Source organism: Panthera onca, chromosome B4 (assembly GCF_046562875.1).
Source record: "Panthera onca isolate mPanOnc1 chromosome B4, mPanOnc1 haplotype 2, whole genome shotgun sequence".
In the NCBI taxonomy this organism is placed as follows: Eukaryota; Metazoa; Chordata; class Mammalia; order Carnivora; family Felidae; genus Panthera; species Panthera onca.
Window position 1 is genome coordinate 4,911,835 of NC_138345.1, and position 12,314 is coordinate 4,924,148.

General features: G+C 40.9%; 1 protein-coding gene across 2 annotated transcripts in view; it reads left to right on the plus strand.

Moving 5' to 3' along the window:
* Positions 1-8,039: 8,039 nt before the first annotated feature.
* The window catches only part of TASOR2 (transcription activation suppressor family member 2), an 80,136-nt gene continuing 75,861 nt past the window's right edge, over positions 8,040-12,314 (plus strand). The window contains exon 1 of one of the 2 annotated variants that reach the window (XM_060659373.3): positions 8,040-8,223. In XM_060659373.3, the coding sequence (XP_060515356.3) occupies positions 8,151-8,223 (73 nt within the window). In that variant the 5' untranslated portion in view covers positions 8,040-8,150. The remainder of the gene's footprint in view (positions 8,224-12,314) is intronic. The other variant, XM_060659379.3, reaches the window with a different exon arrangement.

Here is a 12,314-nt window from a genome sequence, read left to right on the forward strand (position 1 = left end):
CTTCATGTATTTTGTAGTTCTGTTACTAGGTGCATATCTATTTAAATTATATTTTCCTCAGAGATTAACCCTTTTAGCATAAAATTTTCCTCTTTATTTCTAGTAACTTTTTTTTTTTTGCTTTAAAGTATATTGTCTTAAAAAAATATATTGTCTTAATATAGCCATTTCAGCTTTCTTATGGATGCTTTCTTCATGATATACCTTTTTCAATATTTTTACTTTCAATATATTTATGTCTTTAAATCCAAAGTTTGTCTCCTGCGGACAGTTTATAGTGGAATCATTTTTTAATCCATTTTATGAATCTTTGCATTTTGATTGTTTAAGCACTCACATTTTACGTTATTGATATAGCTGGATTTAAGTTTGCCATTTTATTTTTTTTGTTTTATTTTCTATACCTCATGTTTTATTTGTTCCTCTATTCCTTCTTTACTGTTTTCATTTTCTTTAAGTGAACATTTTCTATTGCATCATTTCTACTTCTTTAATTTTATTTGCTTTTTTTAATGATTGCTCTAGGATTTGCCAAATACATCTCGTCAGAATCAGATCAGATTTATACTAGCTTAATTCTAATGATGTACAGAAATGCTATACATATATGGCTCTAATCCTTCCCTCCACCTTTTGTGGTATTATTGTTATTAATGTTAAAACCCAAAAATATATTGCTATAATTATTACTTTACCATCTGATGTCATTTCCTTAGTCAAATACAGCTTTGCTCCCACCTCCTCCTTTGTGTTTTTTTTTTTTTTTTTTAATTTTTTTTTTCAATGTTTTTTATTTATTTTTGGGACAGAGAGAGACAGAGCATGAACGGGGGAGGGGCAGAGAGAGAGGGAGACACAGAATCGGAAACAGGCTCCAGGCTCCGAGCCATCAGCCCAGAGCCTGACGCGGGGCTCGAACTCACGGACCGCGAGATCGTGACCTGGCTGAAGTCGGACGCTTAACCGACTGCGCCACCCAGGCGCCCCCTCCTTTGTGTTTTTATTAGCAGATGTATTATGTGTGTATGTATGAATATACACATACACACACATTATATATATATATAATACTATATACATTATGCAATACATTGTGTAATGTATATAATATACGTGTGTCTATATAAATTTAATATATATTATACATTATATAATATACATTGTTACATTATATATTACATTTCTATATGTTATAAGCCCAATAATCCCAATATTATATACATATTATTCTGTAGATTTAAAATTATTTATGAAAATAAAAGAAAATATGCATTTATACTTTTATTTATCATTACATAATTAACTTTACCAGTGTTCTCTATTTTTTCACATGGATTCAGATTACCATTTTGGGTCACTTGGTTTCAACCTGAAGAACTCTTTAGTATTTTTTGTAAGACAGATCTGCTGACAACATAATCTTTCGGTTTTTGTTTATCTGGGACAGTCTTTCATTCACCTTCATTTTGATAGATTTGCTGGATATAAGATTCTTGGTTGATAATTTTTTCCCTTAGATCACTTTGAATATGTCATCCCACTGCCTTCTTGATTCCATTAGTTCTGCTAAGTCAACTTTTAATCTTATCATGTGTCACTTGTAAGTGACAAGTTAGTTTTCTATTGCTGCTTTCAAAGTATCATCCTTGGCTTTGACTTTCAGCATTGCTACCATGATGTGCATGTTTGTGAATCTCTTTGAATTTATCCCATGTGGAGTTCATTGAGCTTCCTGGATATGTGTATTATTATTATTTTTTATATAAATTTGGGGAGTTTTCAGCCATTGTTTCTTCAAATATTTTTTCTTTCTTCTCCTCTCTTGGTCCTCCCATTACACATATATTGAGGTACTCAATGTTGTCTCACATTTCTGTGAGGTTTAACATTTTCTTCATTCTTTATCTTTTTTTCAGTTTACATAATCTCTATTGATCTACCTTCAAATTTGGTAATTCTTCCAATTCAAATCTATTGTTGAGTCCCTCTAGTGTTTTTTATTTCAGTTTTTGTGCTTGTCAACTCCACATTTTCCATTTGGCTCTTTTTAAATAATTTCTCTTTGTTGATATTCTCTATTTGACGTGGCATTGTCATATCTTTCTTTTATCACACTTTCCTTTAGTTTGTTGAACATGTCTATAAGGGCTACTTGAAGTCTCTGTTAAGTCCAAGATTAGTCACTCTCACAGGAGTTTCTGTTGCTTTTTTTTCTCAGTGTCTAGGTCATACTTCCTTGTTTCTTTTCACACATAATAAATTTTGGCTAAAAACTGCTACAATTTAGATAATAAGTTTATCCAATTCTGTGTATTGGTCTTCCCTCCTCCCTTTGGGTCTTGCTACTGTTATTTGCTTATTTGTTTAGTGACTGGCTGGATTATTTTAGTGATCTCTATTTCCTCATAGGTAACTAGTCTTCTGCTATTCCTTCTCATGGAGGCACACCTGTATGTCAACAGTCATCCTGGTATGACTGTAACATTAGTAGAGCTATCTTTCTTTGAAATATTCTTAATAACTCTATATTATTAGTAAAAAAAAAAAAAGTACTAAAAAATCTTTCCATAAAGAAAAAAACAGACACTGATGACTTTGCCGATTACTAAGTCTATTAAACACTTTTGCAAGAGATATTACCAATTTTAATGAAAGTATTTTGGAAATTAAAAGAAGGAATACTTATCAGCTAATTCTGTGAGGTTGGAGTTACCTGATAACAAAGTAAGATATTACAAGAAAAGTAAAATGTATAGACCAATATCCCTCATGAATGTAAATGCCAAAATTCGTAACAAAATATCTGCAATTTGTGTCCAGTAATATATAAAAAGGATAATACATCCTAATTAAATTGGATTTATCCCAGGAATTCAAGGTTGGCTTAACATCTGAAAATCAATTAATGTAATTCACCAAACTAATAGGCTAAAAAAGAAAACTATATAATCTCAATAGATGCAGATGAAATTCACTTATTTATTTATTTATTTTTATTTTTAATTTTTAAATGTTTATTTTTGAGAGACAGAGAAACAGAGTGTGAGTGGGGGAGGAGCAGAGAGAGAGGGAGACACAGAGTCCAAATCAGGCTCCAGGCTCTGAGCTGTCAGCACAGAGCCCAATGCGGGACTGGAACCCACAAACCATGAGATCATGACCTGAGCCGAAGTCGGACACTTAACCAACTAAGCCACCCAAGCACACCAAAATTCGCTTATTTGTGATAAAAGTTCTCAAAAACTAGGAATAGAAGGGAAAATCCTCAACCTAAAAAGATGTAAAATACTAAAGCCAACATTATACTTACTTAATGGTAAACAACTGAATGCTTTTCCTCTAAGATCAGTGATACACAAAGATGTTTGTTCTCACCTTTTCTATTCATCATTGCATTAGAGGCCATAAGGTGATAAGGAAAAATACAGATTATAAACAAAGAAAAGTATTTTTATGTGCAGTCATTATGTTTACCTCAGAAAATCTTAAAGAATATACATAAATATACTAATAGCCATCAGATCTAATAATTGAATTCAGCAAGTTGCAGGTATAAGGCTAATGTGGAAAAAATCAATTGTATTTCCATATATCAGCAACAAACCATTGTAAATTAAATTTTTAATCATCATAAAAATATAGAGGTAAATATAACAATGTGAATAATACCTGTACACTTAAAGATTTAATATTGCTGGGAAATTTTAAAAGACCTAAGTAGAGATATCATGTTCATGAAGATGGAATATTAAGATGGTAATTCTCCCCAAACTGATCTATATATTGAACAGAAGCCCAAACAAAACACTAGCAGTTTTTTTAGATAGAAAAGTTAATTCTAAAATTTATGTGAAAATTAGACTAGCCTAACATATATGAAAGTTAGACTAGCCTAAACATATATGAAAAAGAACAAAGTTGGAAATTATGCAAATTCAAACCATAACACACCCTCCAGAGTAACTAAAAAAGCGTTGGCAGTTGGGGCACCTGGGTGACTCAGTTGGTTAAACTTCCAACTCTTGATTTCAACTCTTGGTCTTGCAATTCATGAATTCTAGCTCTGTGTCAGGCTGTGCTCTGACAGTGTGGGGCCTGCTTGGGTTTCTCTCTCCCTCCCTCCCTCCCTCCCTCCCTTCCTCCTTCCCTCCCTCCCTGCTTCTCTCTCTCCCTCAAAATAAATAAACTTTAAAAAAAGTTTTAAAATGTTGGCAAAAATGTAAGGCAACTAGAATTCTCATACATTGCTTGTAGGAATGTACTTGGTAAAACTGATTTGCAAAACATTTGGCATTATATTTTGAAGTTGAATATACATCTTTTTTATTGCCACAGTAATGTTGCATAAGAAACCACCCCAAACTCAGTGGCTTAGGACAACAGCATTCTCATTCTCATCAGTCCTCGGGAGGTCTAACATTCTGCAAATCTAAGGTGGGTTTATGCTGCAGGTTGGATTCACATCTGCTCCACACGTTTGTTCTGAAGGCCCAGGCTGAAAGGGCACAGTTATTTGAGACATGGTCTCCTTCCGTGCATTATCTGAGCTCAAGAGTCAAATGAACTATATATGGATATTCAAGATTCCTGTTCATAACATGTCTGCTAATAGTCTATCAACCAAAAATATTCACATGACTAAGAGCAGTAATAGTGGAGTCAAGAAATAAACTTGGCCAGCACCATAAGGAGGGAGGGAATAAATATTTGCTGAAACAATTCCAAATTATGTCCAGTATGGTATACACCCAACATAAATGGTGTACATGTGCACCAAGAGACATGGATAATAAGAATGTTCAAGCAGAATTATTCATAACAGCCAAGAACTGGCAACAATCAAAATGTCTGTCAACAGTACAATGGAGGAGTGCCTGGCTGGATCAGTCAGCAGAGCACATGACTCTTGATCTGAAGGTTGTGAGTTCAAGCTCCACATTGGGCATTGAACGTACATTAAAAAATAATACAATGGGTAAAGAAAATGTGTTATAGCCACATCTATATAGCAATGAAAATGAAAGAATAAGTATCCACAAAAACATGTCTCACTAACCATGTTACTCCAAAGAAACCTGGTACAAAATCATTCAACTTATGTGAAGTTCAAACCACAGGCAAAACTAATGAATGTTGAAGTTTAGGGATGTATGTTTGGGCACTAAAGCTAATAAGGCAGAGATGATCATGGGATTTAGATTAGTGGTTAGGTTTGATGGTAGGGAAGGTGGGTAGGTATTGATTGGGAGTTGACACAAGATGGAGCTTCTCAGGTTTAGGCAGTGTTCTATTTCTTGACCACAGTGTTGTTTCATGAATATTTGGTTTGTGATAAATCAGGGAGTTGTACATTTTGGTTTTACGTATTTTAAAAATATTCTATTTCATTCCATTTCTACAGCCAACCCTCTTTAGTTCTTGAACACGCTTAGTTTCATTTCTAGGGACTTTGCACTTGCTTTGCCTTCTGCCTGGAAAGCTCTTCCTCCGCATGTTCCAAGGACTAGTTTGGTCTGTTTTTACTATTGAGCTTTCACATCAAATGTCCCTTATTCAGTGAGATCTTGCAGCTCTGCCTCTCCTGCCCCTGGCTGCCAGCCTCCAACCCCATTCTCCAGCATTTCCAGCTTGCTTTTCAAAGCAGTACTGTTAAATGAAATTCTAGTTTTGTTGTGGTGGTGGTTTACTTGTTAATGTTTGATATCCACTTCTAGAAAAAGTTCCATTATATGCAGGGTGCTCGTCTAGCTGTTCCCAACTATAATCCTAGTGCTTTAGCCGCTGGCAAGAGTAAACAATAAAAGCTGTTATTTTTTTTAAGGTTTTTCTTTTTTTCGAAGTTTATTTATTCAGAGGAAGAATGAATGGGGGAAGGGCAGAGAGAAAGAGAGGAAGTGAGAGAATCCCAAGCATGCTCTGCATTGTCATCACAGAGCCCAATGTGGGGCTCAATCTCACGACCCTGGGATCATGACCTGAGCTGAAAGAATGGGAGGTGAAAGCTATTGAATTAATAAATCTATTCCCAGCATGTGGAATAGTGCCTGGTTTCTCATATCTGTAGTACTTAATATCTCTCATTTGTAGAATTAATGCTATATGTGGTCCCTTGTAACCATGTAGAAGAGTTTTCCATGGGAAAATACTTAAATATTACATGCACTTAAATATTACATGTATTTAAATATGCACTTAATTACATGCACTTAATTAAATATTACATGCGTGAAAATAGAAAAAAAACTAATTCAAAACGAAGTCAGGAAGCAATGAAGGGTTCTCCATGAGCACCACTCCTGGAAGCTTAGTTTATTTTTATTTTTAAATTTTTTTCTAAAATTTATTTATTTATTTTTGAGAGACAGAGACAGAGCACAAGTGGGGGATGGGCAGAGAGGGAAGGAGACACAGAATCCGAAGCAGGCTTCAGGCTCCAAGCTGTCAGCACAGAGCCCAACACAGGGCTCAAACTCACAAACTGTGAGATCATGACCTGAGCCGGAGTCAGATGCTCAACCAACTGAGCCACCCAGGTGGCCCCGGTGGAAGGTTATCCCAGCAGGAAGATTTTTCTCCTTCCAGACAACAACCCAGCCAATGAGAAGTGACCACAATATCTCCTCCAATGAAATGTCACAACTCCCTCTCCCAACTTCCTCCTTTATAAAAGTACACGGTCCTCCTTTGTCCTTCGGATTTGCCTGTAGTTCACCACCGTGTGCATGTCTTGAATGACATTTTGTTGCATCCACACCACTCCTGAAACAGAGTGCTGTGGGTACCAGTGACAGTCACAACAAAGTTTATTGCAATGAGAGGCAAGGCAGACAGATGGGGACCAACACTCTTGATCAGAGTGCGGCCTCGAACAGTGGGGGTACAGTTTTTATAGCCGATCACATCATTTTATCATCACCTGGGAACAGAACAGAGAAACAGTTCCCAGATGAGTTAGAAACAGTTGCCGGATGAGGTGATTATTTCAGACTTTCTGTGGTTAAGTTGCAACCAGTGGCTCTCCTTGACCCTGCCTCTGATGTTCTTTTCTTTGAAGTTTTGTTTCCTTAATTGGTGAAGCCTGATTTACAAGAGTATGAAGCGTGATTTACAAGAGTAAAGCAAGGCTGTTATTTTTCAAACTACAGTGTCAACACAAAGCTGTTCTCTCTCAAGCTTCACGTTAGCCCTACACTACAATTTAACCCTTACAATTTCATCTGTTTATAAATAAGCCTGGTAAAATTACAGTTCTATTTTTCAGGTTAACACTTGAACTTTTAAGGTTATTTTTAGGGCTGTAACACTTATTAAACTACAAGGCTTTATAAATGTCACTTTGGGGCAAGACAAAGCAAGTGTCTCCACCGCACCCTCAGGAGACACAATGGGAGACAAACATCCCAGCACAACACAAGCCAGAGGCTGGAATATACGCAGAGCCATCATGGCGGCCGGACGTGTTCCCGGGAACGTCTTCCGCATCCGGCCACGCACCAAGCCCTGGAGACGCCCCGCTGGACTTCGCCCCTCCCGCAGCTGCGCACGGCCAGACTCCGTCCTCCAATCCCAGGGCTCGCTGCAGCGTGGCGCCTGCGCAATGGGGGAGAGGCGAACGCCGCGTGGACGGCGGCCGCAGCCCGCGCCTGCGCATCGATTCCCACTCAGTGATTGGCTCCTGCCTTTCACCACGGTTCAGTTTTCACTTTCTCTTTTTTTTTTTTCTTTCCTCCTCCCAAGCTCTCCGGTTCCTGAGGCCAGGGGTTTTACTTCCGGTTTCGTGCCTCTGTGTCTGAGGTAATCGACATGTTCTCTCAGGCCGGGGCGCGTCTCGGGGTCCGTTCTTTCCTATGAGTTTCTGTGGCGAGAGCGACATTTGGCTGACGAGCGTGGCGGTGCCTGCGGGCTGGGCGCCGGGGCCGCCGGGCGCTGCCGGCGTCGGTGCGGAGGGGAAGGACGCGCGGCGCGCCTCTGGAGAGCCTGTGCCGACCGCGCCGACGGCTCCCTCAGGAGGTCCCGGAGCCGGCGAGTCGGCGGCCGGGGAGAAGGACGGGCTCGGCGGCTGGTGAATCAGCCCGGAAGTCCCTGTCACGTTCGGCCGCGGGGACCGCGAGGGAGGAAGCGCCTGCGTGGAGAAGCGGGCGGCTGCGAGCATGGGGAAGAAACTGAACCAGAACCTGAAATTCCGGGGGGCGGCGGCGGCGGCGGCGGCAGCTCCGAAGACAGGTGAGCCTCCCCCGGGCTGGGCGCCCCTCGGTGCGCCTGGCAGGCTGGCCGGAGGAGCCGCCGTCCTCCCGGCGGGCGCTTTCGCGGAGGCTCGTCGGGGCTTCGCTACTGTCCCTCAAAGCCGGTTCTAATTGACGTTTGCCGTCGCCTGCTTTTCTCGCCTGCCGGGTGCCAGACGCTTCCTTGCGGGCTTGCTCGGGGCGGGGGGCGGGGTGGATTTCCGGCTGGCTTTGGCGGCGCTGCTCCTTCGAGGAGTCCACCCTTGGTCGCCCGCGGCCGTTCCCGGTGCTGCTGACCGAGGGACCCCAGCTCGTGGCCGCGACGTCAGCATTTGACACGTCCGGGGGGGGGGGGGAGGGGGGCTTCCGGAGTGCTGTTTCCCCCTGGGAGGCACTGCGTCCACCGCTGTTGAGGCGCGTCCCCCGAGCTGCGCGTCCCCGGCGGGCGGTGGAACGATCCGCACTCGGGCGAGCTGGGCTCCCCGGGCTCCCCGGGCTCCCCGGGCTCCCCGGGCTCGGACTGGCTATTCGGTCGTTGTTTTTTTTTTTTTTTTTTTTAAAGGCTTGTGTGTGAGGTCTGCCTCTCGGGTTTGCTTCCTTCTGTGTGAACCCACGGCGGTGCGGGACCTTTTCTTCCTTCGCGCAGGGCTGGAGGGAGGGGGGTCTGTGCACGGGGCGGGTCGTTGGGCAGAAGACTCCAGGGGCGCCTAAGCCGGGTGGTAGTTGTGTCTGTGCACGCCCACCCGGCGCGTTCAGCCACCCAGCAGCGTTGCGTCGGGGAAGGCGGCACGTTGACCTCAGGGCTTGAGGAGGACGCTTTGCACATCCTCGGGTTTCACGTAATCCGTACTGGTCTGTTTGAAGTCAAAAACTGAAACACGCCCGCCTTACCCTCCTTTTACTTTCCCTGTAAGGTAAAGTTAGGCCGGTCGGGTTCGCGAGCAAAAAAACACACCATGAACTTGAGTGTCGAGGGAGTATACGGTGTTACCGGGGTAACGTTAGCGATCCAAGGGCCCGCTGGGGCTTTAAGTGTCGGAAAGGGGAAAGGGGTGTGAGATTGGGAGCAAGCCGACTCAGGAGTTTCCTAACAAAGCAGCCGTGACGATCCTCTTCGGTTGGAAGACCTGCCTTCTCGAGCTGGACAGGGCCGGGCAGCGTGTTCGGCCCATCCGTAAATGACTAACCCAGACTAGAGGAAAGTAAAAAGGGACCAAGTGTACGTGATGACTGTAGGGAAGACAGAGAACAGGGTTTGAAATGCGGGGTTTTCGGGACATTTGCCCCAATGTAACCGGGTCTCTTTAAAAAGAGCTGTATTGCAAGCATCTGCTGAACTCCAGACATAGTTGCTCAAATGAATTAAAATTCCCGGGGCGCCTGGGTGGCTCAGTCGGTTAAGCGTCCGACTTCAGCTCAGGTCACGATCTCGCGGTCTGTGAGTTCGAGCCCCGCGTCAGGCTCTGGGCTGATGGCTCAGAGCCTGGAGCCTGCTTTGGATTCTGTGTCTCCCTCTCTCTCTCTGCCCCTCCCCCGTTCGTGCTCTGTCTCTCTCTGTCCCAAAAATAAAATAAAATAAATAAATAAAATTCCCGAAGTGCCTGAAAACACTCGAGACGTAGTGTTTGTTAAATACACGTAGTATGTTGTCTACTTAGTGTAGTTAAATAGGTAATGGCGTCTTTACCATTACCAAACGGGTCTTTTATTACTGGTGGACATTTATTTTCAAGTTTTACGATGTTCTAGTTATTTTTTTTCTTGTGACAAGCAATGCATCGTGTGCCAGTGATAGTATTTCTGAAGAGTTAATTCCCTGTGAGAATGCTGGCTATTAATGCTGTTAAATTGTCCTCAAATAGTGTATCCTTAAATATCTACTATCTAAGGGTATGCTTTATTTCCCTGCTAGCTAGCCAGCAGTGGATGTTGACAGTATTTCTTTCGTGTTTTACTAATTTTCTAACTTGAAAATAACATCTTATTTTAATTTTTATCTTCCTTGGGTGGAAGGACATTTTGGCTGGGTCATAATCCTTGCCTTCCCCCCCCCCCCCCCCCCTTAATTGGGTTCAAAACTCTTTGACCCATTTAGCTACTACCGCACTGTTTTAATTATTGTAGCTTTGTAATACATTTTGGTACTTTCTTTTGAAAAAAGCTTTGGGCTTTTTTTGCATTTTTCTTCCAGGTGAAATTTAGAACCATCTTTCCAAGTTCTATAGAAAATCTTGGGATATTGGCATATTGTTTGTGATTGCATTGAATTTATAGATTAATTTGAGAAGAGACATTCTTTTGAGTTTTTCCTTCTAGGAGAGTAGGTATGTCCCTTTGTTTCTTCTATTAAAATTTTTGTCGTGAAGTATACCATTTATATGTACTGTTAAAAAAAAAAAGAAGTATATCTGTGTGCCCAGCTTAACAGGACATCACAAGCACCTTGCAAGCTTTTGTGTGTGCCTCTCTCCAGAAGCGTGTATTGCTGCCCCATCACCATGGTCATCCTGAATTTTGTGTTAATTATTCCCTTGCCTTTCTATGCAGTTTTATCACTTAGGTATATATTCTTAATCAACACACTGTTTACTTTCACCTGTTTTTGAATTCTGTGAATCACTTAAACATTATGTTTCTGAAATTCATCAGTATTGAAGCATGTGCCTGTAGTTCAGTAATTCAGAAACTCTTTGGTCTCATGACTCCTTTATGATCCTAAAAACTGTCAAGGACTCTAAAGCGTTTTTGTTTATATGGATTATATCATGTTAGTTATTAAAACTGATTGATCTTAAGTATAGTAGATACAGTACCTATTGGTATATGTATTGGCACCTCTAAATAATGATAATAAGCCTCTTACATCTTAATATAAATAACATTTTAATGAAAAAAAACTATTCAAAAATTAGTGACAAGAGTGGCATTGTTTTTACATTTTTGCAAATACCTTTAATGTCTCAGTATCATGTCTGCTTCTGCATTCAGTCTGTTGCAATATATTGTTCTGGTTGAAAGTATATGAGGAACGGGCACCTGGGTGTCTCAGACGGTTGAACATCCAACTTTGCCTCAGGCCATGATATCGCAGTTCAAGGGTTTGAGCCTTGCGTCAGGCTTTGTGCTGACAACTCAGAGCCTGGAGCCTGCTTCGGATTCTGTGTCTCCCTCTCTCTCTGCCTCTCCCCTGCTAGCTTGCTCGCTCACTTGCTCTCTTTCTGTCTCAAAAGTAAATAAATATTTTAAAAAATGAAAAAAAAAAAAACCAGAACAAAAGTATATGAAGAAAATCCAGACTCACTCAGCTGTGTATTTAGGAAAGGGAGAAATGTTTTAATAACCTTTTAAGATAGTTATATTTTTCTCTGATACTCCTCAAAGCCCAACAGTTTCTTTAAAGGTTAGCTGTAGTGTAAAATTTGAAGTCGTGTCAGTGAACTTCTCAAACTCTGTGACATGAAAACCCATTGGTCTATCTTGAATTTGGAAGGGATATTTCATCTACACATTGGTCATGAGCAGATACTAGTCTACTGAGTTATGTAGATCTCTCAAATTATGACACATTGCAGTATGTATCAAAGAACCCACTTAAGCGTCATCACCACTTTGGGAACCAGCGCTGTAATACATTCATTTTCATTGAAGTATAGTGTATAGTAATCTACTGTACGAATGTGTTAGAAATGGATTATATGCTTATCCGTTTCATTCTTTATGAACATATTGGTTATTTCCAACATGGGGCTGTTATAAGTAGTGCTGCCGTATATATTCTTGTTCATCTTCAAGTGAGTGTATAGAATACTCTTCCTTGGGCATACTAGTAATGGAATTGCTAGACCCACTAGGAGGACATGCGCGGGTTCAATTTCATTAGGTAATGTGTAACTTTCTCCAAATTGTAGTTTTGATTTATTCTCCACTAATTTTGAATGAAATCTCTCCACGTTTGGCATTGCCCAGGTTTTTAATTTTTGCTGGTCTAGCGGAAATGAAATGTTATTGTGGCTTTAAACTGCATTTCTGTGATTATATGAAAGAAGTTAAATGTTTTTTTGTGCGTAATGTTTTTTGTCACTTTTTCTATTG